This window comes from Rhinatrema bivittatum, chromosome 2 (assembly GCF_901001135.1).
Source record: "Rhinatrema bivittatum chromosome 2, aRhiBiv1.1, whole genome shotgun sequence".
NCBI lineage: Eukaryota > Metazoa > Chordata > Amphibia > Gymnophiona > Rhinatrematidae > Rhinatrema > Rhinatrema bivittatum.
The window spans coordinates 501,107,727-501,134,317 of NC_042616.1; the positions used below are offsets into that span (position 1 = coordinate 501,107,727).

A 26,591-nucleotide genomic window follows, 5' to 3' on the forward strand; every position below is an offset into this window, starting at 1 on the left:
TCAACCGCCAAGGGGGCACGAGAAGCAGACAGGTGGCTCTCGAGGCCGCCCGCCTGATGGCATGGGCAGAGCGTTTCCTACCACGCTTGGCGGCCTTGCACATCGCAGGGGTAGACAGCATCCAGGCAGACTACCTGAGTCGGCAGACTCTGGATCCCGGAGAATGGACTCTCTCAGCTGAGGCAATACAACTCATCAGGCGTCGCTGGGGGACTTCTGCGATGGACTTCAGGGCGACGCTCCGCAGTGCCAAGACGCCGCAATTCTTCAGTTGATGACGGGAGCACGGCGCAGAGGGAGTGGATGCTCTAGTGCTCCCCTGGCCGACCCGCATTCTACTCTTCATCTTCCCACCGTGGCCTCTCGTGGGCAAGGTTCTAAGGCGGATAGAGTCCCTTCGGGGGCCCGTCATCCTGGTGGTTCCCAAGTGATGGTGCCCCTGGTTCATGGACCTTCTCAACATTGCGGTGGACGGCCCCTTATGTCTCGCCCATCTTCCCCGCCTACTGCATCAAGGACCTGTATTTTTCGACCAGGCAGCACTCTGTTGTCTTGCGGCCTGGCTTGTTGAACGGTGACACCTTCAGTGCCAGGGATACTCAGCTGCAGTAGTCGCGACTCTCTTCAAGGCGTATAAGACCTCGACTTCGGTCGCTTATGTGCAGGTCGGGAAGGTGTTCGAATCGTGGTGCGCTGCCAGGGTACGCAGGCGGGCGCGACTTCGGTCCCTCAGATTCTGGTTTTTTTTTCTTCAGGACGGCCCGGAGACGGGGTTTTTCTACAACTCTCTGTGAGTCCCAGTCGCAGCCCTGGGCTCGTTCGTTCGGACCGCGGGATGGCCAGCCCTGTTGGCACATCCGGATATATCAAGGTTCCGCAAGGGGGCGAAACTCCTGCGACCACCGGTACTTTCTCCCTTCCCTTCGTGGAATCTCATTCTGGTCCTTCGGGTCCTCTCAGGGCCTCCCTTCGAGCCATTGCGGTCCGCCGCCATCAAGCATCTGTCTCTCAAGACTGTTTTTCCTAGTGGCCATCGCTTCTGCGTGTCGCATTTCTGAGTTTCAGGCTCTCTCTTGCAGGGAACCCTTTCTCCGTTTCACGGACTCCGGAGTATCTCCACGCACGGTGACTTCATTTTCTACCCATAGTCGTCTCCACGTTTCACGTGAACCGGACGGTGGAACTTCCATCGTCTCTCGGCGATGCTCCTAGGTCTCTCTGGCGTTTGGACGTCAAGCGCGTCTTACTCCGCTCTCTCGAGGTTGCCAACGAGTTAAGGGTCTCTGACCACCGGTTCATTCTCTGGTATGGAGCGTGGTAAGGATCTCAGGCCATGAAGACCATCGTTGCGCGGTGGCTCAGGGAAGTCTGGGCAACCGCATACATTGGCGCGGCTCGGGCCACACCAGTGGGGGTCAAGGTTTTTTCCCTCCGCGCCTAGTTGACCTTTTGCGCGGAACCACAGTCAGTCTCCTCGCCGGAAATCTGTCAGGAAGAGACCTGACAGTCCCTGTGCACCTTTTCCAGACATTATCGCCTGCATTGACCAGTTTCAGATTCCGGTCCCTTTGGCAGCAGGGTAATTCGAGCAGGGCTTTCAGGGGCCCACCCGAGTTAGGGAAGCTTTGGTACATCCCACCATCTGGACTGATCCTGGTACGTACAGGGAAAAGAAAATTATTTCCTTACCTGCTAATTTTCGTTCCTGTAGTACCAAGGATCAGTCCAGACGCCCACCCGGGTATTGTTGTGACTCTGGGGAGTGCCTCTGCTCAATTTCTCTTCTCTCCCGGTGGGATGCGGGGTCTATTCTCTGCTCTTTCCTATGACTGTTCTACAGTTCTATTTGCAAGTTTGCATAGTTGATCTTATCAATTACAGTTCGGTTATACTTGATCCATCCTTTTCAGTTTATTGTTCTGGCTTTGATATTCTCGATACTGAGTTCCTAGAGAGGGCGCACGGGTTTATATGCCAGCACCCTCCAAAGTTTGCTCTGACTCCATCTGCTGGACGGGGGACATAACCCACCGTCTGGACTGATCCTTGGTACTACAGGAACGAAAATTAGCAGGTAAGGAAATAATTTTCTTTTAGGAGCTGCCACCCAGGAAAAAGACCTAGGCATCATAGTGGATAATACTTTAAAATCATCGGCTCAGTGTGCTGCAGCAGTCAAAAAAGCAAACAGAATGTTAGGAATTATTAGGAAGGGAATGGTTAATAAAACGGAAAATGTCATAATGCCTCTTTCCTGAACATACCCAGATCAGTCCAGAAAAGTGGGTTGTGTATGTGTATCCCTACCAGCAGGTGGAGACAGAACAATTAGAACTTTGGACACTGCTACTTAATGAGAGTGCCACCTGCAGTCACTCAGTATTTCTTTGACTCCAGCGGATGGTACAGATGCACACCTGCAGTCTTTAGTTATATTTTTTATTTAGTTAGTTTGAATTTAATTTTTTGATTTACAGTTGCTTCCTGAGGTGTTAGGCACCTTCATGGGCCATCCCTCACTAGAAGCCGGGCATCCGGGGAATTGGATATTCCTGTCTGGTTTCGCCTGCCACAGTTCGGTGTCTGACAACCAGGAGCTCCTGGCTACTCACCACCGCCTCTGCTACAGCTGCTCCCTTGTCTCCTGCAACAACTTTTCTCTGTGTCTTGGTAAAGCTTAATTTAAAAAAAAAAAAAAGCTGTTTTCACTGTGGCTGACTCACAGTCTTCAGTGCTGAGGTAAGGAGAGGTGCAGGAGGGACCGTGTCTTTTAAGGCCGGCTGGGGAAGCTGTCAGCAGTGTTCCCCTCAGCTCCCGGGGCTCCGGGTCATTTTCTGAGGGCAAGGGTGAGTTTTTCTCCGTGTGCCTCGTTTACTCCCACTTCCCTGCTGGGGCCTTTCAATTTTTACTATAGACAGGCTCCTTTCCCGCAGCACAGCTGCATGCGTTTTTTTCTCCTCAGCCGGTAGTCTCTTAGCCTGCAGCATGTATTTTTGGTCCTGCCTGACTGAAATTTTCTCCACATCGTGGCACCGAGCATTTCTATTTTATTCGCGCTCTTTTCTATTTCACTTCAGACGATTGGCGTGCTGCTGCAGATGGGACCGAAAACAGAATTGCAGACCTTCCGCGCGTGTGGGTCACGCGGCCAGGCGTTAGATGCAGCCTCCTTATGCACAGCGTGTTCCCTGGGGTTAGAGGGCTCTTCAGGGCTTCTTGCCTCTTCCCTCGGGGAGGGAGCGTCTGTCTCGCCTTCAGCTTTGCAGGAAGAGAATTCTCCACCTGTTCTAGCCCCAGTGAGGGAAGACCTCACGGGGGGACCTGATATCATCACCCCAGCCTACTCTCCAGTGGGGGAGGGGGACCCGGAGTGGTTTTCCCCAGAATTTGTCCTCCCCATGCACCAGGCTTTCCTGGCAAGGAAATGCTCGGTGGTAAAGCGGCCCATCTCCTGGGGGCAGGTTCAGACCCGCCTGAGAAAAGAGGTCGGGGTATGGACCATCATCAGCGCCTCTCTGATCAGGCTCACCTCACAGGGAATTCTCCCCAGGGTACGCAAGATCCGATCCCGGAGTTTGGGGCAACACCGGCTTCTGGGGTAGTAGGGGTGGCAGACCCGGATCCGCAGCCGGATCCGGCTGATGTGGATACTGATGATCCAGATGACCCCAGCGTGGTGCATTTGTTCAAGTGGGATGAGTTAAGACTCCTTATTCCCCAGGTCTTTGTAGTTCTGGGACTTAAGGTTTCTCAAGAAGAGTCTGACAACGAGGGCGTCAATCCAGTCCTCGACGGCATTAGGAGGTCCCACAACATCTTTTCCTCTGCCTAAGATGGTTCGCAAACTAGTGACCCTGGAGTGGGAGACTCTGGATTCCGGCTTGAAGGTGGGCAGAGCTATGGCAAAACTGTACCCGTTACCGTCTGATGTTTTGGATTTACTGAAGATTCCAAAAGTGGACGCCGCAGTCCCGGCAGTCACGAAAAAGACCACTATCCCGGTTGCTGGGGCGGCTGCCCTTAAGGATATGCAGGACCGCAAGCTGGAGATCCAGTTGAAGCGAACATTCGAGGTTGCAGCGCTAAGCCTTTGGGCGGCGGTTTGTGCTAGCCTCATGCAGAGGGCCTGTCTGTGTTGGGTCCAGGATTTGGCTACCGGGGCCAGTACGGGCAACAGTGGGGCTCTGCAGTCCGCCTGCCTAGAAGCAGGCATCGCTTATGTTGCAGATACTTTGTATGATCTGGTGAGGACCTCGGCGAGAGGTATGGTGTCCTTGTTGTCAGCACGGTGTCTCCTCTGGCTGCGAAATTGGGCGGCGGATTTGTCCTCCAGATCCGCAAACCACGGATGATGTGGCCACTCTGGCACCACCAGAATCACCCTTCCCGGGTGTTGCTCTATGCAACTGAGAAGCCGACCTATGAGGGGCCAGGGCCAGAAGGCAAACAGCAGAATCCCCGTGGACCAAGGACACGAGCGTCTATGCCCACCGAGCCCTGTTCTCGGTGATGGCGGAAAAAATGAACTGTTTTTGCGTTCGCCTGTGTTGCATCAGATCCAGCTGAGGAGTTCCACATCTGGCGCAAATGAGATTCCATGCCTCGAGAGATAGTTCCCATTCCCCTGGGCAAATTTGAGCGTCCGGTTTTCAAGCTGCGGGCCCATTTTAAATTTTTTTTTAATTTTTTACTTTTTTTTCTTTAACTTTTGGGGCCTCCGACTTAATATCGCCATGATATTAAGTCACAGGTTGCACAGAAAAGCAGCTTTTACTGCTTTTCTGTGCACTTCCTCGGCACCGGCAGAAAATAACGCCTACCTTTGGGGAGGCGCTAATTTCTTAAAGTAAAATGTGCGGCTTGGCTGCACATTTTGCTTACTGTATCACGCGGGAATACCTAATAGGGCCATCAACATGCATTTACATGTGTGGGCGCTATTACCCCTTACTGAATAAGGGGTAAAGCTAGCGCGTCAAACGCGTGTCCAATTGCGGGTTAACAGTGTGCTCCACCAGAGCGCACTGTACTGTATCGGCCTGTTAGGGAATAGCCACTGCTATTAATTGCATCAGTAGCATGGGATCTTCTTAGTGTTTGGGTAATTGCCAGGTTCTTGTGGCCTGGTTTGGCCTCTGTTGGAAACAGGATGCTGGGCTTGATGGACCTTTGGTATGACCCAGCATGGCAATTTCTTATGTTCTTAAAATGTGCACTTTCCAAAGCATTTGGAGAACAGCTGATAGATAATTGTGTTCTTCAGATGTCACGATTTGGCAGCAACAGTGGGAATGTGGGAGTGGATGTTCAGGTAGAAATTGCAGTGTGAAGATTCCCTGCATTAGCAGGTTTGCCACAGCACCAGCCAGCACAGAGTACACATTAGATGCCAATAGCGCACAGTGCGAGACAACATGCACTAAATGCCAATATTGTACAGCCTCTGACAACCTAACTATGCTGCTCATGCACGAGATTCGCACAGCCAGGAGAATCTCAGGGCATGCATGAAGACATCTCTTCAGCCTGTCATTTTTGGATTAGACTCCTTGCTCATCACTTATTTGGATGTGATTCTTTGCCTTTTGCTGATCACATTGAGGTGGATTACAATAAAAACCTAATGCAAGAAACGTGAATTAAATGTCAATCATAAAGCAAAGAACATATAACTTATATTAAAGCAAATCTGTGCATCTACCCAAAGGATATTTATTTATTTATTTAACAATTTTTCTATACCGACATTAAAATACACATCATATCGGTTTACATTAAAACAAAAGTAATGGAAATTACATAGAACAGGGGATGGGGAAACAGGGCAACCAATAATTAAAAAGAGTAATGAAGGAAGAGACAGGATTAACCTTGCAGGACCATTAGATATATATAGTGGACAAAAGATATTTACAAAATGCAGTGGAGGAATATAATTACATAATTACAATATTCAACACAATTGGATTTCTCCTATCACAATAGTCAATTATGATTAAAAGCTGAAAATAAAGCAGGCTTAAAATTTTTATTTTAACCACTGATCTCCCAGATATAGCTCAGGTCACACAGAGAACTTCATTTCCTATGTATGCTGTTGTAACATTTATTTATACAATCAGAAGTTCTCTGGGAGGAAAGGAATGGAAGTTAATGACTTGCCATAAACAAATTAAAATCTGATGGGGATTATTTTTAAACCCCTTTGGGATCTTGCAGGGCAACCGGATACTTTGTACCCATGGGCCCGCAAGCACATTTTTAAAGGGAACCCCCTTGCAGAGTTTCCCTTTTGAAAATGTAGGGCTGGCTGGTGCCACCCTTGTTCAGTACCTGTAGGTACAAAAGCCCATGCCATAGATTGCACACGGAGATTTCAAAGTTAAATCTCCTGTGCATTATCTGCTGGCTCTACCTCCCCCTGCCCTGCCTGTAGCCCAGCCTCTTTGCAGGGTGGATAAACGTCACTGTGGATACAACTGCTCACAGAGGGGAAGGTAATTTTCAGTCCACAATTTTTACTTCTGTCACCGCTTAATTTCCTAGGTAAAATCTTTTGAAACTTGTGCTCCCCTTGCACAGATGACGTGAGAGAACTTAGTTTCTTAGAAACATTTCACCATTCAGATGGATAACTGGAGAAAATGATGAATTATAAGTGTAACCCTATTTTTTTTTTTTTGTCTCTGGGTCACCTTCAAAGGCAGAAGAGGTGATGGGTTAGACTGTGGAAGCCCCGGGAACAGCAAATGTCCACTAGGGATCGCCAAGTGGGGACCAGACTGTCACTGGAAGGCTCAAGGGATGACTTATCATGCTCCAAGGTCCACACCATCAGTTAGTAGGGATGTGCAGAAGGACGCCATACGTTGCATTCGGGATTCGTATTCGTCGGGGGGGCCCCCCAATATGTTTATATGTTAATTCCTATTAGTTTCCCCACTAAAATTAATTTAACTACAACCCCCCATCCTCCTGACCCCCCCCCCAAAACTTGTCAAAAGTTCCTGGTGGTCCAGCGGGGGTTCGGGAGCGATCTCCTGCACTCGGGCCGTTGGCTGCCAGTAATTAAAATGGCGCAGATAGCCTTTGTCCTTACTATGTCACAGGGGCTATTGGTGCCATTGGTCGGCCCCTGTCACATGGAGCACAAGATGGCGTCGAAGGCCATGTGAGGAGGAATCCTACTCACTCGCCAGGCAGTATCATGCTCAAAAAAAGTTTTACTGGCATTTTCTCAGATGAAGAGTCATCCTTTTGGTGACAGAGTGTCCTCCCTCTAGTAGGCTATCAAAACCCCTTTTCTTCATCTTAGATTTTTTCCTGTTCTTTGCTGCAGAAATATTTGGATTTTTCACATGCCTGTTCTCCCCTCACAAAACTCCTAACCAGGGGCTGATTGGCCTATCGGGGCTGTGGGCATGCCCAATCATGTGACTGGTGTTGGTCGCAGCAGCCCCATGCATATGGAGCCACTGCATCAAACATCAACCCATATCAGCTCTTCTTTCGCTCAATTTGCTTTTAATTTTCGGTGTAACAGCTGCATGGAACCTGCACTTCCCTTCTCATTAACCAACGCAGAAGACTGGAGCCACTGGCTGCTGCCAGAGACCAGGCTGGCAGGGCCAAAGACTGGACCGCTTTTTGCTGTCTGAGACCAGGCCGGCAGAGCCAAGCACTGCAGCTGCTCATCTGGGGGCTGTTGTGTGTGTGTGTGGTGTGTATGCAAGAGGAGAAGTGTGCATGTGTGTGAGAAGGAGATTGCTTCTTTCAGGGTGTATGTGGGTGGGTGGGTGCGAGGGAGGAGAAAGTTTGTGCATCCACTCTTGCTAATGTATGGCAATCTTAGGATCACTAGAAATCGAAAATTCCCAGGTATAGAGAGCAAATTATTTTTTTATCCTTAGTTTTAATTATTGGATGTTTGATGTGTCTTCCAAAAACATATTTCAAAACAGTATATTATTATTGGTTCTTCTATTTGTCAGCTGTTTGAAAAATGTGTTCATTATTTTAGAATGGTTTTACTAACTATATAGTTTTATTGTTTGATTTATTTTTGCTTTTCATACACAGTGTTTAGCTTGTTAAAGTTTCCAGCTCAGTTTTTGTCTGCATATTTATTTATATTTTTGGTGACTAGAATAAGACATTCTCAAGTATGGAGAGGTGAATTATTTTTTATTTTTGTTAGTTGTTTGATGTGGCTGCTGTTTTGAAATATTTTATTGGTGTTTGGGAAAATGTTTACAATACTTCCCAATGTTTTTATTTATTGGATGTTCTGTTCATCAGCTATTGAAATATTTTATCATTTTAGTATGGTTGACTAATGTATTTTATATTTCTTGATTTTGTTTGTTATATGTGAAATGGTTTCTGTTTATCCATTTTTGCACTGCATACAGAATCTGACTTGTTGCAGTTTCCAGTTTAGTTTTTGTTTGCACATTTGTTTATACTTTATGGTGTCTTTATTCTGTATTTGATGAGGGCTTGTATCAGACTGAGATGTGAAGTAAGCATATAAGCGAGGCAGATGTCCCATGGGCTGGTTTTGAAAAATATCCCCTGGGATATTTTCCTGCAATTTGCCCCTGCACCTAACAGATGCCAAGAGGCATCTTCTAAAGGCTCTCACCACACTCCCCCCCCCCCCCCCCCCCCCCGCTTATCTATTCCCAGTAGCAGGAAATTACCTCCATAAGAACATGCCATACTGGGTCAGACCAAGTGTCCATCAAGTTCAGCATTCTGTTTCCAAAAGTAACCAGTCCAGGCCATAAGAACCTGGCAAGTACCCAAAAACTAAGTCTATTTCATGTTATCGTTGCTGATAATAGCAGTGGATATTTTCTAAGTCAACTTAATAGCAGGTAATGGACTTCTCCTCCAAGAACTTATCCAATCCTTTTTTAAACCCAGCTACACTAACTCCACTAACCACATCCTCTGGCAACAAATTCCAAAGTTTAATTGTGCGTTGAGTGAAAAAGAACTTTCTCCGATTAGTTTTAAATGTGCCACATGCTAACTTCATGGAGTGCCCCCTAGTCTTTCTATTATCCGAAAGAGTAAATAACCGATTCACATCTACCCATTCTAGACCTCTCATGATTTTAAACACCTCTATCATATCCCTCCTCAGCCATCTCTTCTCCAAGCTGAAAAGTCCTAACCTCTTTAATCTTTCCTCATAGGGGAGCTGTTCCATTCCCTTTATCATTTTGGTTGCCCTTCTCTGTACCTTCTCCATCGCAATTATATCTTTTTTGAGATGCGGCGACCAGGATTGTACACAGTTTTCAAGGTGCGGTCTCACCATGGAGCGATACAGAGGAATTGACATTTTCCATTTTATTCACCATTCCCTTTCTAATAATTCCCAACATTCTATTTGCTTTTTTGACTGCTGCAGCACACTGAACCGACAATTTCAATGTGTTATCCACTATGATGCCTAGATCTTTCTTGGGTGGTAGCACCTAATATGGAACCTAAAATTGTGTAACTATAGCATGGGTTATTTTTCCCTATATGCATCACCTTGCACTTATCTTGCACTAAATTTCATCTGCCATTTGGATGCCCAATTTTCCAGTCTCACAAGGTCTTCCTGCAATTTATCACAATCTGCTTGTGATTTAACTACTCTCAACAATTTTATATCATCTGCAAATTTGATTACCTCACTCGTATTTCTTTCCAGATCATTTATAAATATATTGAAAAGTAAGGGTCCCAATACAGATCCCTGAGGCACTCCACTGTCCACTCCCTTCCACTGAGAAAATTGTCCATTTAATCCCACTCTGTTTCCTGTCTTTTAGCCAGTTTGTAATCCACGAAAGGATGTCACCACCTATCCCATGACTTTTTACTTTTCCTAGAAGCCTCTCATGAGGAACTTTGTCAAATGCCTTCTGAGAATACAAGTACACTACATCTACCGGTTCACATTTACCCACATGTTTATTAACTCCTTCAAAAAAGTGAAGCAGATTTGTTAGGCAAGACTTGCCTTGGGTAAAGCCATGCTGACTTTGTTCCATTAAACCATGTATTTCTACATGTTCTGTGATTTTGATGTTTAGAACACTTTCCACTATTTTTCCTGGCACCGAAGTCAAGCTAATCGGTCTAGTTTCCTGGATTGCCCTGGAGCTCTTTTTAAATATTGGGGTTACATTAGCTATCCTCCAGTCTTCAGGTACAATGGATGAATTTTAATGATAGGTTATCTCCCTTTATCTCCTAAATCATCTCATCCTTTCCAGCACCAGTTCTCTATATCCGCCTTGCACCATTCCCTAATAGAGAGGAGGCTTGCAGCTCCCAAGAACCCTGCAGTGGCAGAGCACTCCCTAACCTCTCACTAACTGTCTTTAAACTTGAAGAGCAGGAACCCGTCAGAAAACTTCTAGAAGTATTTAGTGGCCCTGGGAAGGGTTACATAAGTAATTACAGTGCATTGTTCATGTTCAGTATTTTTACTTGGGGAGGTGGGTGCCTTTAAAATACTTTTTATTGCAAGCTCTTACTACCCTGGACTGAGAGACGTCAGAAGTAAATCATTTAAGTTGTTCCTTTATAAGAAACAATCTTATGGATTAAACATAGAGCATGCAGAGGTCCCCACTGAGTAGACTTGTATGTTAAATTTAGGCATTAGCCAGACAAAGCGTGGGATTCAAAAATCCCTGGGCTCTGACCACCTCAAATAAATTGGAAGCATTATGGGTCAAAGTTAATTGGATAATGCTCATATTCAGTGCTATCCAGCTAACCTATCCGAGTAACTTTATATGTGCTGCAGGACTGGTCCTAAATTAGCCGTTTGAACTTACCCAGATAATTTAGGATTTAACCAGATATATTAAGTGGCTGCACCACTGAATATCCAATTTAAATTAACCAGGTAAGATTATCCAATTAACATAATTGTACAGCCAATATGGACCGCATTGCTCACAGCGTGTTCTGTTTTTTTTTTGTTTTTTTTTAAATTATTTATTTATCCATTTTACAAACTATAAACAAAGAATCCTTTGCTTCAATCAGGAGATTTACAAAAGAAAAATATTATACATTAATAAATGCAATTATATCATAATTACACAACTAATTCATTATACAATTTTATCTCCTTTGTTCTAAGCAATATTTAGTGGAGAGGAAGGAAAAAGAGGAGTATTACAAAGAAAAAAAAAACTTTATATTAACAAATAAGCCCCTTGACTATTACTCCCAATCATATATTTATTTAAGGAACCAGATGTTCTAGGTTATAGGGGTTTCTTTCTTGGCATCCAAGAATACCCTTAATTGCTCTGGATTATAAAATATATAGGTATTACCAGAGTACTTTACCACGCATTTAGCAGGATAACGTAAAAGAAAACTTGCCCCTATAGCTATCGCTTCAGGACGCATTATTAGAAAAGATTTCCTGCGTAGTTGAGTAGCCCTGGATAAATCAGGAAATATCCTAACCAAACCACCCATATATGTAACATTAATTACTTTAAAGTAATACTTCATAATAAGGGCTCTATCAAATTCTGAAAACAAAGAAATAAAGAGCACTGCCCTTTCAGCAATTTCCAGTCCAGAGCTTTCCAAATATTCAGATAAGTTGTTAAAATTTCCGATTTCTCCTACTGGAGATATTGAAACTGGCTCTGTCCTTGTTTTAGAAACAAAATCTTTTTAACTGCTGAAATTTGCTCCTCTGGTATCTGTAATATTTCCTTTATATATCTTTTAAAAGTTATTAGTGGTATCTCACCCACCACTTTTGGGAAGTTTAAAACCCTAAGGTTTAACTGCCTCAAATGATTTTCTACAGATTCCAGCCGCCGTGTTAGGAGCGTGTTTTGTTTTTAATCTGGTACTGCATTACTTGTAGGTCTCATTCTACCAGAGGACCTTTATAGGTAAATATTTTTAAAACCAGTTCTACAGTGCACATTTTTATAGATTTTCTCTCTAGCTAGAGAAATGTGTTCTGTGTTGCAGAGAGCTTGCTGTTTCAGTGGGTGCCAGATGATTGCTCCTTCCAATGGATGAGATGTCAGCCATTGGCGCTGTAGTGGTGCTTCAGTGCAGCTGTTCTCTTCTTGACTACCACTGTAGCTGCCTTTATGATTTTTTTCCCTAACTTTATTAATTAAAATAAATTCCTAACTAGGCCCAAGCATAAAACGGAATTGTCTGCATATTGACCTATGCCTTGAACACACTACACTAAAAGAAATGAATAAACACGGTTTCCTTAAATTAAATCTAAGTGACTTTTCTCTTTGTTATTCCTGTTAATGGTTTAAATTGGCAAGATTTGTCAAGTCTCAAAAGAAAGTTACAAAAAGATCCATTACTTTTTTCAGTTTACTGAGCTGAACAGCAGTCTTACAATTCCTGTTATATTACTGTCATGGAATCAGTTCTCCTAAATAATCTGCCAGCCCTCCCCTTAAAGAAAATTTTGTCAAAATACAATTCAGTTCTCATAAATCACACTCACCCTGGATTTCCTTATTTTTTTTATGTGTAAAATAATAGTTATTGAATTTACATAAGCCAAGTACTATAACATACAATATAGAGAAAAATACAAAAGCAGATGTTCATAAACATGCATCCCATCTGCAAACCACCCTCTCCCCTCCCTAACTCCCCATCCTATCAATGTGAGAAGCAGAGGTCCATAGTCAAAGTACAGTCAAAACCCATCATCAACCCTGAGTGGCATCCAAGGTATGCCTGAAAGTATGAAACAAATATCAGTGTAAAGAAATACATAAATAGTCCAGCCCTGGATGTACACCAAAAGAGTATGAGATAGTAAATTGGAAGATAGTGGGTTGAATATATACTCCTTCTGAAGAAATGGTTTAAAATTGAAGTGTATCACGATTGCATTTCGGGGAATGTTTCATATACCATCTCAGATGTCCTTAAACTTCTGAAAGCCTTTCACTCCCCTGGCCCATGTCCTATAATCCATCAACATCAAATTCAACATGCCTGTGGACCACTGCTCTAGAGTAGGAGCTTCCAGGTAAAGCCAATCAACCAGAATACATGTTTTTGGTAGGGATGTGCTGGACCACCAGGGACTTTTGGCAAGTCTTGTGGGGGTCAGGAGGGTCCCCCAAGACTTGCCAAAAGTCTCTGGTGGTCCAGCGGGAGTCCGGGAGCCATCTCCTGCACTCGGGCCGTCGGCTGCCAGTAATCAAAGTGGCGTCGATTGCCTTTGCCCTTACTATGTCACAGGGGCTATCGGCGCCATTTTGAATACCAGCAGCTGATGGCGTGAGTGCAGTAGATGGCTCCTGGACCCCCGCTGGACCACCAGGGAGTTTTGACAAGTCTTAGGGGGGTTAGGAGGGGTGGGGGTTTTGTTTAAATTCGCTCCTTTAGACAGCTGAATAATTCGGTGAAGATTCGTTGTATTCGTGGGAATCACGATACGTTTCACTTCCCTACGAATCCAACGAATATGGCCCTATATGTTGCAGATTGCCAATATGTTGCAAACGAATGCACACCCCTAGTTTTTGGCATGTGCCAGAGCCTTGTAAAGAAACCCCAGTTGTTTAGGAAAGGGCGAGGGTTCTGGTTTCAGGCCATGGGCTTGCTTTGTTAAATTACTGCCTGTACATTTAACTGTCTCTCAATGTTTTCCTTTTTATCAGCACCGCAGATACTTGTTAATGTTTATGACCAGGCCGTGTTCTCCAGTGTTTTTCATAGCTTCAGATGTCTGTCCTGTATTCACAGTTTCCTCTTTTCCTCCTAAAGCTCAATCCAATTAGCCTTGAATTCTAAAAATGTCAGGTTTTATGTGATTCAAAACAAACCATGATTAGAGAGAAAAAAAAATCTCACAAGTAGAAATGTGCCTTTTTATTGGTTGAGGGATCCTGATTCTGCATATGACAAGTTAGGATGCTTGAGGCTAACAATGTGCCATGGAATTCCAACCAGTGAAATTTGTTCTTGATTTTATTTTGGACGTTTTTAGTGTGCTACCCCTACAATTCTTGCACTTTGTGGAATACAAAATTAAACATACCGCTGTGTAACCGAAAGACTGAAAGAAATCCACATTGCATAACATAGCTAGTCCATAAAAACAATAAAATAAGTGGCATTGTTTAAGTAATAGAATTGCTTAAAAATTAAGCATTAATGATAGCTATGTCCAAACCATTTTCTAATTTAAATTAGTTAAAACCAAATTAAAATTATAAATCCTAAATATAAACAAAATAAACTCATCAAATTTTCATGCATTTAAAATAAATTACTTGACTTAATCAAAATTGTTAAATTAAAAATGATAGAAAAAGTTTTCACAGAAATCAATAAATTGACTAAGCATTGTGATGTTTATTACATTCACTTTACTTTCAGATTCACCTTTTAATCATCAGTTAAACCTATGACCAGCTGTCACATTTAAAAGTGACATACGAAACTCTAACCTTGTCAAAAACTATATTTTGCTTAACATCAAAGTATTACCTTACGTTAACATTACACCAAATGTGACTTACAAAAGCTGGAGGGGGCGGGGCGATGAGAGGACTAGGAGGATGACTGTTACCACAAGGATAGAAAACCAGGAAAGGGTGAAAATGAGCTCAAGGGGAAAGAAAACAATTGGCCAAATTGAGTTTAAGGGGGTGGTGGGACATCCAGATGGCCATGTCGGAAAAACAGGTTGAGATTTGGGATTGGATTCTGGGTAAAATTTTGCTGCAAAGAGAGATCTGGGAGTCATCACATAAAGGTGGTACAAAAAGCCTTTGATCGATAGTATCTGTTCAGCATTTGAATAAGCAAGGTTTCTCATTTTTCGGCTTCTCCCAAAGTGCATCTAATGTTTCCCTGGCTTGGGAGGGAGAGCTGATGAAGCATTTGTGATGGCAGTAGTTGGGTTATACATCTTTAGAATGTATTTGAGGCCTCTGACAATCTGGGATTTTGATGTTTTAAGAGATTTTAAAAATTGCATTTATTTTAAACATTTTTTTGTACCTTTTATTTCAGATGAAGTGCATCCTTCGGATGACTTGGAAACAGATTCATTGCATGCACTCGATGGTGCATCTTCCCCAGAGTATTCAGAAGCTTTTGAAAGCATCAAAAAGGTAGGACTTAGACTTAACTTACACTTTACACTGCTATAGCATGTATATATTTAACATCTGTTGACTGTGCAAGCATGGAGCAACAGCAAAGGAGAGATTCAGGCTGTTTCCAGTTCAAGTGCTCTTGACATTTTTGATTTACAAGATTTGGCACTAGTGGTAGGCTTCATAACCCTCTAAGCCAGCGGTTCCCAAACCTGCCCTGTCCCGTGATACCCCCTGCCAGTCAGGATATGCACAATGCATAAGCATATGAGAAATTTGCATACAATGGAGGCAGTGCATGAGAATGTACCTCATGCATGTTCTTTGTGGATATCCTGGAAACCTGACTGACTGGGGGTCCGCTAGGGACAAGTTTGGAACCACTGCTTTAAGCATATATGTTGAAGGAACAAAAACTTGTATATATGCCTAGATATATACGATATGTAAGCAGAAGCCTGTCCTTAGCAATAGCTCATTCTTTCTGGACCTGGGCACAGAAGAACAAACTTCCAAAATTGCCATTACTTTCAAGTAGGTCACAACGTGAGTCCATTTCTTCAACAATCACTCTGCTTTTTTTTACATCTGCAGCATGTCTCCTTATCAGGCTACGTTCATTTAGCAAATGCTCTTCAGCACCAGCAGCTCTCCCATATGGCTCACCTGCTGGGCATTTGCATAAGAACATAAATGCCATCTAGGTCAGACCAATAGTCCATCGAGTCCAGTAGGGATGTGCAGAGCAAAATTTTATGTTCATATTTTTTATGTCCGAAAGGGGGTCCCACTTGCGGCCAATATGGACATAAAAAAAATCCAATGAGTTGGGTATATGTACATATGTGCAAAAAAAAAATTTAAACCCCCCTCACCCTCCTTAATCCCCCCCCCAGACTTACCACAACTCCCTGGTGATCGAGCGAGGAGTGAGGACGTCATTTCTGCAATCCTTGGCGAGAAGCATGTGACGTCGGTGGCACGTCGAGTGACGCGGCGTCACGTGATTCCCGGCGAGTTCGCGCCGGACGGCTCGTTCGGCCCAAAAAGAACTTTTGGCCAGCTTGGGGGGGGCCTCCTGACCCCCCCAAGGGGGGGTCAGGAGGCCCCCCCCAAGCTGGCCAAATGTTCGATATGTGGGAAATCCGATCGTTTATGTCGAATCAATTTTTTAAGTAAAAAAAAAATATGAGTTGCGTTTTACTAATGCGGTCAATCCGAATGCACACCCCTAGAGTCCAGCATCTTGCCTCTGATGGTGGCTATTCCAGGTCAATGGCAAGTACCCAGCAGATGGTGGAAGGCCATTTCTTGTTGCTCATTCATTAAGTAAGGGACGGCAATTCCCAAGTCCGCCTAACAAACAATTATTGGACCTGTTTTTCAGAAACTTGTCCAAACCTTTTTCCTTAAACCCTGTTATATTAACCTTGACTACATCTCCCAGTAACATATTAAACAGCTTAATTGTGTATTGACTAAAAAGAATGCTTTATTAAATTCTAAATCTGTATGATGTCTTCATAGCCTAATAAAGCAGATGCTTGTGCAGTATTACCTTGAGCATGTGTGTATCTATGCTTTATTTTTCTCCTCAATTTAAACCAGTTAAATGGGAAGACGAAATGTGATAGTCTTAGTTGCTGATAGAATATGAGCATTTTGTGCGTGTTCACTTTTTTGTTTTTAAGAAATTGAGCTTTCAAAGAAGTCAAAGTTCAAGACGGAACCATGTGTCAGGAGCCAAACGGAGGAATTCAGGTACTTTAAACAGGGCCCTGTGCCATATAAGTATTATTTAACTCATGAATATATGCTTTATTATTAGCAAAAATGACGACATTTTCATGATGGGCTATGGCACTGTGCATGAAGCACACTGATGTGTTTATTGAAAGGTGCAATAACTAGATCCTCATTTCCCTTTTGTCCTTCAGCTTTTCCTGCTCATGTTACTAACTTGGGAGGCTATTGGATGTTCCTGTGTCCTTGTTTTTCAAATCTGAGAATAGCAAAGCCAGCTTAAACTATTCCTTCTAACCCTCAACAATCCAGGACTGGTGCAACTGTTCCAGATGATGCCTAATGTCCTGTATGAAAACCTGTCTAGTAACATAGTAAATGACAACAGATGAATACTAAACATGGTTCATCTAGTCTACCCAGCAGATTAGTTGTAACTGCCATTCTGTGCACTTTTTATTTTTAGTGTTGTAACTGCTGCTTCATGCAGGTTACTCCTGTGCAGCAAAAGATATCACTAGTTATTTCAGATCTTCATTTCCATCCTCTAGTTAGTAGGTATCCTTTCTATTTATCCCATGCCCTTTTAAATTCTGTTAATGTTCTTCACCACCTCTTCTAGGAGGGCATTCCATGCATCCCACCACCCTTTCTGTAAAAAAAAAAAAAAAAAAAAAAATGTCCTGATATTGTTCCTGAGTCTAGTCCCTTTGAATTTCTACTGCTTCCTTTCAGTGGGAAAAGTTTGATTCTTCAGCATTTTACCTTTTTCAGGTTGTGCGTCTGTATCCTATCCCCGCATCTCTCCATTAAGGTATACATGTTTAGAGCCTCAGGATTCATCCTGTATTTCTTTTGGTGCAGACCCTATAGCATTTTTTTGTTGCCTTACTCTGTGCCGCTTCTATCTTGCCTCTGTTGTATTTTGAGATATGGCCCCCAGAACTGAGCACAGTATTCTGGGTGAGGCCTCACCATTGACTTGTAGAGAGGAATTATCACTTCCGTTTTTCCTGCTGGTTATTTCTCTCTGCAGCCCAGCATCTCTCTCTGGCCCTAGTTGCCTTGTTGCATTGCTTCAGTACCTTGAGATCATTAGGCACTATCATCCTGAGGTCTCTCTCCTGATGTTTGCTGATCAGTTTCTCTCCACCCCCACCCCCACCCCCAACTTCCTACTTCTGGTTTCTGCAACTCAAATGCATGACACTGCCCTTCATGTTGAATCTTAACTGTCAAACATTCAACCATTCCTCAAGCTTTCTTTATTTTTCATTCTATTTTTTAAGGGGTGTCCACTCTTTTGCAGCTCTTAGTGTTATCCATAGAAAGACACATTTCCTTCTAACCCCTCCACAATATCACTTACAAACATATTAACCAAAAGTGGTCCTATCCCTGAGGCATTCCACCAAATGCCCTTCTCAGAATGAATTCCATTTTCCACTACTCAACTTTTGTCTGTCAGTCAACCAGCTTCTAATCTCTTCCACCAGCTTGGGATCCACTCCAGACTGCTCATTTTATTCATGAGCCTCCAGGTTGAAATTCAAGTAAATGACATTAAATGTCTGTCCTTGAATAATTCTCTACTCCCCCCCCCCCCCAATCAAAAAAAAAATCAGATTTGTTTGACATGACCTTCGACTTATAAAGCCACGTTGTCAAGGATTCTGCATCTCAGAGATAATTCTTTCATTCAACAGCCTCTTCATTAATTTTCCCACCACTGAAGTAAGGTTAGCTGGCTTCTAGTTTTCAACCTCCTTTCTACTTCCAGTTTTATGAAGCAAGGCCACAGCTGCCCTTCTCCAGCCTTGCGGCACTACTCCTGTCTCCAAGGAACTACTGAACAGGTCCTTCAGTAAACCCACTAGTACCTCTCTGAGCTTTCTTAGTATCCTGGAAAATATCTCATCTGGTCCCTTGGCCTTGTCCATTTTGAGTTTTGTCAGTTCCACCCAAACGCTCTCTTCTGCAAATGGGGCGGCATCTACTCCACAACCACCTGCACACTTGCCCATCATATGAAAAACTGTTTCTGTAGCCTTATCTGGGTAAGCACTTAACAAGAGATGATACAAAGGGAAACGACGTACAATGACATCTAAATTGGTATTTAGAAACAACCCACAAAAAGGCTCATTAGAGGATTTGGCTATCTCAAATCTTTTCTCCAATGGCCTAATTTACTTGCTCTTAATGCTTCTGTGCTCTGACGCATACTGCAAGTGTTGTATCTGTTTTATCCAGTTGGGAATTAAATATTCCCAAACTGTTTTGATAGTAACCCTGTATAAAGAATGTATTAATTACCAGCGACACCTCGAGGCCTTCCTTTACAGCAAGCTTTAAAGCATTAGCTTTTTTTTTTTTTTTTTTTAACTGTGTAAATAAAGTCAGTGCGGTGCATTCTTATTTTTTTCTTCTTAGGCAGAGGTGGCAGATAATTTATTTACAGTGAATGAAATATCTTGAAGCCCTATAGGTGCTGCTTGTGTTTCCACAGCATATGGAAATAATTTGATATTTGATTGCTAGTAGCTGGACTCCAATCTGTGCCGGTGGCAAACTTTGCAGGTTCACATGGTAAGAACTGTTCTTTACAGCATCTGTTCCCAGCAGAACAAGGGGAGAAATCTCTTTAGAGTGACTACCTCCTCATTCTGCTGATCTTTGAGGAGCCACCAGCACAAGTGGAACACCTTATCCTTAGGGTGGGTTACACTTTATATCTACAAGAGATGTATGAAAAGGTTCAACCAAAAAGTTAAAATGGTGAAAACTTGGTTTCTCACTTCTGTGAAAATTATTTCTGTAAAACATTTACTTTAGTAATGTATTGTTTCCTCCCAAAGAATTTGCTATCAAATTTTTTTTCTACCAAGTTTTTGACTGGCTGGATTATATACTTTTCCACCTCCATAGTGTGCACATATGGATGCCACTTTTATTTTTCACATTTTTATATCAGTTTTCCCATTAAAGTGAATAGTAAATGCAATTATGAACAAGCAAGCTTTAGTGAATATTTGCAAATGTCTGTTTTTGCATATCCTTAGTTTTGACTTGTAACTATTGTCTGATATGTAAGACTAGATTTATTGGCGTTTTGTCCTCCATCAGATTTGTCCACTGGCAGCCTCTTAAAAAAAATGAAACTATCCAGAAGTGAACCGAGTGTTGAGCCAACTCTTGAAATTCCCATTAAGCCACGGAAACTCTTTGATTCAAGTGAGAGGGAAAATAAAAGACGAACAGGTAAATAGTGCCTAGAGGTAACACTGAAAAGAAAAGCCCTTGCACCTTATTAAAAGCAACAGAATTTCTGTAATATGTCCGGTAGCATGTGGAGAATTTAGTGTTCCCCAAAGTTTTCAACAGGTCTATAAACTTAGACTAACTGCAAAGGGGAAGAGTGTTTCATTAGGCCTTCAATGCAGTTTATTTTCTGTTCTTTCTCATTTTGTTCTTCCAAATGCTGAAAGTGTTGTTTCTATCCCTTTTGGCCCTGACTTTCTCCAACTGAAGCCTTCTCAATGTAAGAAAAACAGAGTGACTGATGATAATCAAAGGATGTGCATTCATTTGAAACAAATGAATAAAATGGGTCAAATGAGCCTGGTCTCATTTTGTTTGAACAAACCAAAATTATGGGGGGGTGGGAATGCTAACTTTTGTTTTTTGCCAGCTAATAACATACTCTGTTTGCAAAAAGTAAAAAAAAAACCCAAAACAAACCCTGAAAAATGAATTAAAATGAAAACAAAAATGTGTACACATCCCTCAATCTCCATTATATATAATTATGTAGCATGATTAATATACACGCTGGGGTTAGTATTTCTAAATCTTTCATTACAACTCAGAATTAGGCTGTTGATTCAGTTACTTATTGAGTGCATATTAATAATATAACATGAATGAGTAGTCTTCCAAAAGGCAAATACAATTTAACTGGATCTTGACATAGGGAGCTGACACAACTCTCCCAAACATTTGGAGAGAAATATTTGCAAAAACAGCTCACAATAAAGCCAAATGTATAGGACTAATGTCTGTTACTGTCCAAGGTTTGAGATAATGCTAAAATAAATATCTTGATCCAGGTATTATAAATCCAATATAGAACAACCAGCAGCCATGTGCCAAAATGATGACCCCAGAAAAAAAAAAGTGTGCATTTTTTAAAAGGGAAAATCCACAACAGATGTAACTTAGAATACTCTTTTAAAGCTGTCATGGTTTGAAAGAATATGAAAATTTAAAACCAGCATTTCAAGAGCAAGGGCACAGAGTGGTCCTACCCAGGGCCGGCGGAAGCACTAGGCGGTTGCCTAGGGCGCCAGCTTCCCGGGGGCGGCACTGCCCCGGTAAAATTAAGAGAGCCGCGCCAGCCGCTGCCTCGGTAAAATGAAAAGAGCTGCATTAAGCCGCCGCCCCCCCCGATAAAAATAAAAGAGCCGCTGCAGGCAGCCCGCCCCAAAAGACCCATCTGACCTCCCCCAGCGGTTCGCGTGCTCCCGGTCTCTCCCGCTGCTCTTTCTTCCCTGCTGCCGTTGCCGCCGGGCTATCAGCACGTTCAAGCCCAGCGGGAACGGCAGCGGTGCAAAAAAAAAAAAAAAAAAAAGCTGTGGCATCCGCGGCTGCCCTTTTCTTCCTCCCGCCCGCCCCCCCTGACCCGGAGCAGGAAGTGATGCGCGGGAAGGAGAAAGAGCGGTGCCGCATGAAAAAAATAGCGGCGACAGCAGCATCGGCCCCCGAGCAATTGAAGCAGCCGGTAATCGGGAAAAGAGTCAGCAGCATGAGCCTCCCGCGGCCGATGGGATTCTTCCTTTTTGGCCTGCGGGCGCTGGAGGAGGAGGCTTCTGCAGCTCCCATTTGTGCTGGGGGGGGGAGGAGGAAGTGAGTGAGAGAAAGAGAGAGAAGCAGCCAGCCTGCCTGTGTGTGATTGAGAGCCTGTGTGTAAGTGAGAGAATGTGTGTGTGATTGAGAGCCTGTGTGTAAGTAAGAGAATGTATTTGATCGAGAGCATGTGTGTGTGATTGAGAGAAACTGGTCAGAGAGCTGATGTATGTGTATATGTGAGAGACAATGAAAGTGACTGCTCAAGGAGATGACTGATGTGTGAGAGTGTGAGATAGTCAGGGATGTGACTGATGTGTGTGTGTGTGTGTGTGTGTGTGTGTGTGAAAGAGAGAAAAAGCATGGAAGTGAGAACTCTGGGTATGTGAGAAAGCATGGGAGTAAGAAGCCTGGTGTTGTGGGGGTGTATGTGAAAGAAAGCATTGGAGTGAGAAGCCTGATTATGTGAGAGAGAGCATGGGAGTGGGAAGCCTGTGTGTGTGTGCATGTATGAGAGAGAGACTGGTTGGTAAGGTGATGGTGTGACTGGTGTGTATGTGAATGTGAGAGAGAGAGAATGTGATTCAGGGAATGAGAAGCCTGTGCATCTGGAGAGCGAGCATGGAAATGAGAGCGAGACTGGTGTATGTGTGTGTGTGTAACAGAGAGAAAGTGATTATGGGAATGAGAAGTCTGTGCATGTGAAGGGAGTGAGAACCTGGGTGTGTGTGAGACACAGCATGGGAGGGAGAAGCCTGTATATGTAATACAGAACAAGTGACTGGTGTGTGTTTGTGTGTATGTGAGAGAGAGAAAGAAAGTGATTATGGGAATGAGAAGCCTGTGCATGTGAAGAGTGAGCATGGGAGTGAGAAAGCTGGGAGTGTGTGAGATACAGCATGGGAGTGAGAAGCCTGTATATCTGAAAGAGAACATGGGAGTGGGAAGCCTGTGTGTGTGTATGCATGAGAGAGATCAGGTGACTGGTGTGTGTGTTTGTGTATGTGTGTGAGAGAAAGAAAGTGATTATGGGAATGAGAAGCCTGTGCATGTGGAGAGAACAAGCATGAGAGTGAGAGACTGGTGAGTGTGTGTGTGAGAGAGAAAGTGATTATGAGAGTGAGAAGCCCATATATGTAAGTGGAACGCGGGAGTGGGAAGCCTGTGTGTGTATGGCATGAGAGAAACTGTTCAGGAAGGTGACTGGTGTGTTTGTCAAAGACTGTTTGGGAGATGATTGGTGTGTGAGAGACAGAAACTGGTCATGGGGGCATGACTGATATGGTGTGTGTGTGAGAGACATGGGCACTAAGGAAGAGGACCATGAGTATAGAGCTTAGCCACTACTGCTGCTTCTGGTGTGTGCTACAGCCTGCATGGAAGAGGAGTAAGAGAGCTGCTGGAGGGGGTAAGTAAAGATGGCTTTTAAAGTTTATTTTTCTTGATTGACTGCCATTTTAATTATTTAATATTATGTGATGTGTCTGCTTTTTTTGTTTGAGCAACAAGTATAGCTTTGGTTTATGTTTGTTTTTATTTATTTTTATTTATTTATTTATAAAAGAGTTTCTATACCGTCGATAAGACAAATCATCTCAATGGTTTACATGGCATAAAAATGTCAAATAAGTGTTCTGTTATAAATACAGACTTCGTTATTTTCATTAATGCACAATGTAAGTTAATTGTGTGTGGAGGCAGGGGGGGGGGGGGGCGGCATAGCTGACGTTTCGCCTAGGGCGCCTAATACCCTTGCACCGGCCCTGGTCCTACCTCCATTCTGGCAGCCAGTGAGCTGCATTGGAAGACCATGGTCATTTGGATTGAGAGCATTATTTTGGTGTGATCTTGTAGTTAGGACATGACCTCCAGGGATATCTTGTACTCTTGTACTGAGGATGTGTCTAGAGGTGAGTGCAGTTGTTGGCAACTCAGACATTAGAAATGTAGTTAGAGAATGCTGGGGAGGAGCTGATTGCCATGGAACAAGTGGTACCAACACCAAGTGCAGGAGAGAGAGTTCAGGAAACCAGATTTTAGGCTTTCAGGTATGAAATTGGAATGCAGAAGCTCCAGGGTTGTATTCTCAGAAATGTTCCCAGTTCTAAGTGCAGGATTCCAAAGGCAGGCCGAGCTCTGGAGTTTCAATGCTTGCATGAAATAATAGTGCAAAGAGGGTTTTAGATTTATTAGGAACTGGGGAACATTTCTGGGAAGGGGAAGCCTATTCCAACAGATTGGGATCCACCTTAATTAGTGCCAGCAGCCTGGCTCCATCCTATCATTGAAAAAGGAGAGTAGCCTTTAAGGTAGGTAATGGGAGAAAGTGGACAATCGCTCAGGAGTGTAAGGTTTGGGGTTGTTTTGTGTGTATGTGTGTGTGGGGAGGGGGGGGAGTTGGTGGTTTTTTTTTTTTTTTTTTTTAAGATACTGTTCAGGAAGAGAATCCATATTAAGTTGTGAAAAGGGCTGAAGTAGCTTGGTTGAATTTAAATAGAGTTGTCAAATACAATTAATTTGGAATCATTTATATCAATGGCTAGTAATCAGGTTGTCAGAAATAAAAAGCATGAGGTTGATTTATTCAAAAGCCATTTAGATGGATAATATAATAATGCCACTGTTCACTACAGGAGGGAGTTATCAATATCAACCTTTCTAAGAAGATACTTCCTACTCATTTAAAAAGATAAGTATTATCTTTGTGTTTGAAACAAGGCCCCGTCGGGAGGACTATAAATATATAAGGCCTAGATTTTTCAAAATGCGCTAAATATTGCATACAATAGGAAAAGGGACGTGTTTTATGGTAATAGGCAGTTTATCGCAATTTGTGCTAATATCTATGCGAAGCACTATTTTTTTTTTTTTTAGAAAATAAGATTTAAATAAAGATTCAGTATGGAAGGGGGTTGGTTAGTTAATGATTATAAAAACATCATATAACTCTATGTAGTCTGCTTGTTGAGTGGATACAATCTGTGATCGTAGTCCCCTCAGAACAATTTACCGCCTGCTTAATATCACGGCAGGAACGTGCACCTGCTCTGCCAGCTTAAACAAACAGAGCGAGACAGCCCGAGCAGTTTCTCTTTTTTGTATAAGGTCCCGCACAATAAAGCTCTGGAATTTGTTGCCAGAGAAGGTAGTTAGTGCAGTTAGTGTAGCTGGGTTCAAAAAAGGTTTGGATAAGTTCTTGGAGGAGAAGTCCATTAATGGCTATTAATCAATTATACTTAGGGAATAGCCACTGCTATTAATTGCATCAGTAGCATGGGTTCTTCTTAGTGTTTGGGTAATTGCCAGGTTCTTGTGGCCTGGTTTTTGGCCTCTGTTGGAAACAGGATGCTGGGCTTGATGGACCCTTGGTCTGACCCAGCATGGCAATTTCTTATGTTCTTATATATTTTTATCCTAAACACAAGACCAGAAAATTCAATCAAAAGATCAAGTCAAAAAAAATCTCCGGCATATAATCCTAAAAACAATGACATATCCCGCCATTCAATAATTGTGTCTCCTATATTATCTTAAACTTCAAACACTTAGAAAATCCACTAACCCATCCTCATTATATAAATATCCAACAATTTATAAAGCATAACAACTCACTATTTCCTCATGCCACCATGACTCAACGTTTTCTCATAACACCATCATTGAGTGCCGCTTCATACCGCCATGGCTCAACGTCTCCTCGTACCGGAACACACCATCAAGTTTCCGCTTTTTAAATCCCCCACTTAGAGTAGAGATGTCAATCACTCTATCACAAACACGCCCGACGACAATCGGGTAACCAATCTCCAACGCTCAATTTTCACTTTTTACGTCCCGCGCACTAGAGGAGGACTGTCAATCATTCTACCAAAAACACACCCATCACCAATCAGATTACTAATCTCTAACACACCCCTATCCCGGGGGAACTGTCATTCACTCTGCCTGTGACCAATCAAATATCCAATCTCCAACACACCTACTTATCTCCCATCCAATGAGCTACCATACCAAACATTCAAGCGAACAATACATCACCAAACTCGATCATCCACACTACACATCAATGTGTATACCCCAACATTTAGTCTGCCCGACGTTCCAACCTGATTTCAAGAGTAAAACGCTGCCCACTCAATTTCTAAGTTAAGGCCCCAAGGGATCACCGTAGCCCATTGAAAAATCAGTTTTGTTCACTTCGCCACAACCACTTCATGACGTCACCACGATATCTATCAGAGCATTGCATTAAAACACAGAATTTCAAAACCATTTTTTCTCATTCTATCGTAGTCTTCCTGTTGGAAGTTAAATGCTCTTTCAGTAGACTTCCTTAGTATGCTCCCTCTAGTTATCAAGTCAAATTTGATCATGTTGTGATCATTGTTGCCAAGTGGCTCCAACACAGTTACATCTTGAATCACATCATGCATGGTACTAAGAAATAGGTCTACAATAGCTCCCCTTCTTGTCAGTTCTTATACCGTCTGCTCCATGAAGCACTCATTTATTTCATCTAGGAACTTCACCTCCTTAGCATGTTCTATTACCCCAGTCAATACTGGGGTGATAGAACTCTACTACTGTGTTGCTAATTTTGTTAGCTTCGCTAATTTGTTAGCATTTCCTCATCTTTTTGTTCATGCTGACCAGGTAAACAGTAGTACACCCCACTGCTATTCCATTCCCCTTATCACATGGATATCTATCCATATAAATTTAACACTAGATGTTTCCTGCAGAACTTTTATCCTATTTGACTTTATGCCCTCTTTAACATATAGCACCACTCTTCCATCAATTTGATCATCCAGTCATTGTGAAATAATTTGTACCCTGGTATGATAGTGTCTCATT

General features: G+C 43.0%; 1 protein-coding gene across 7 annotated transcripts in view; it reads left to right on the forward strand.

Moving 5' to 3' along the window:
• The window catches only part of SYCP2L (synaptonemal complex protein 2 like), a 240,762-nt gene that overhangs the window by 183,753 nt on the left and 30,418 nt on the right, over positions 1-26,591 (forward strand). For all 7 annotated transcript variants that reach the window (XM_029590656.1, XM_029590652.1, XM_029590654.1 and 4 more), the window contains 3 exons: positions 15,061-15,161; positions 16,838-16,907; positions 20,016-20,150. In XM_029590656.1, coding sequence (XP_029446516.1) covers positions 15,061-15,161; positions 16,838-16,907; positions 20,016-20,150 — 306 coding nt within the window. The remainder of the gene's footprint in view (positions 1-15,060; positions 15,162-16,837; positions 16,908-20,015; positions 20,151-26,591) is intronic.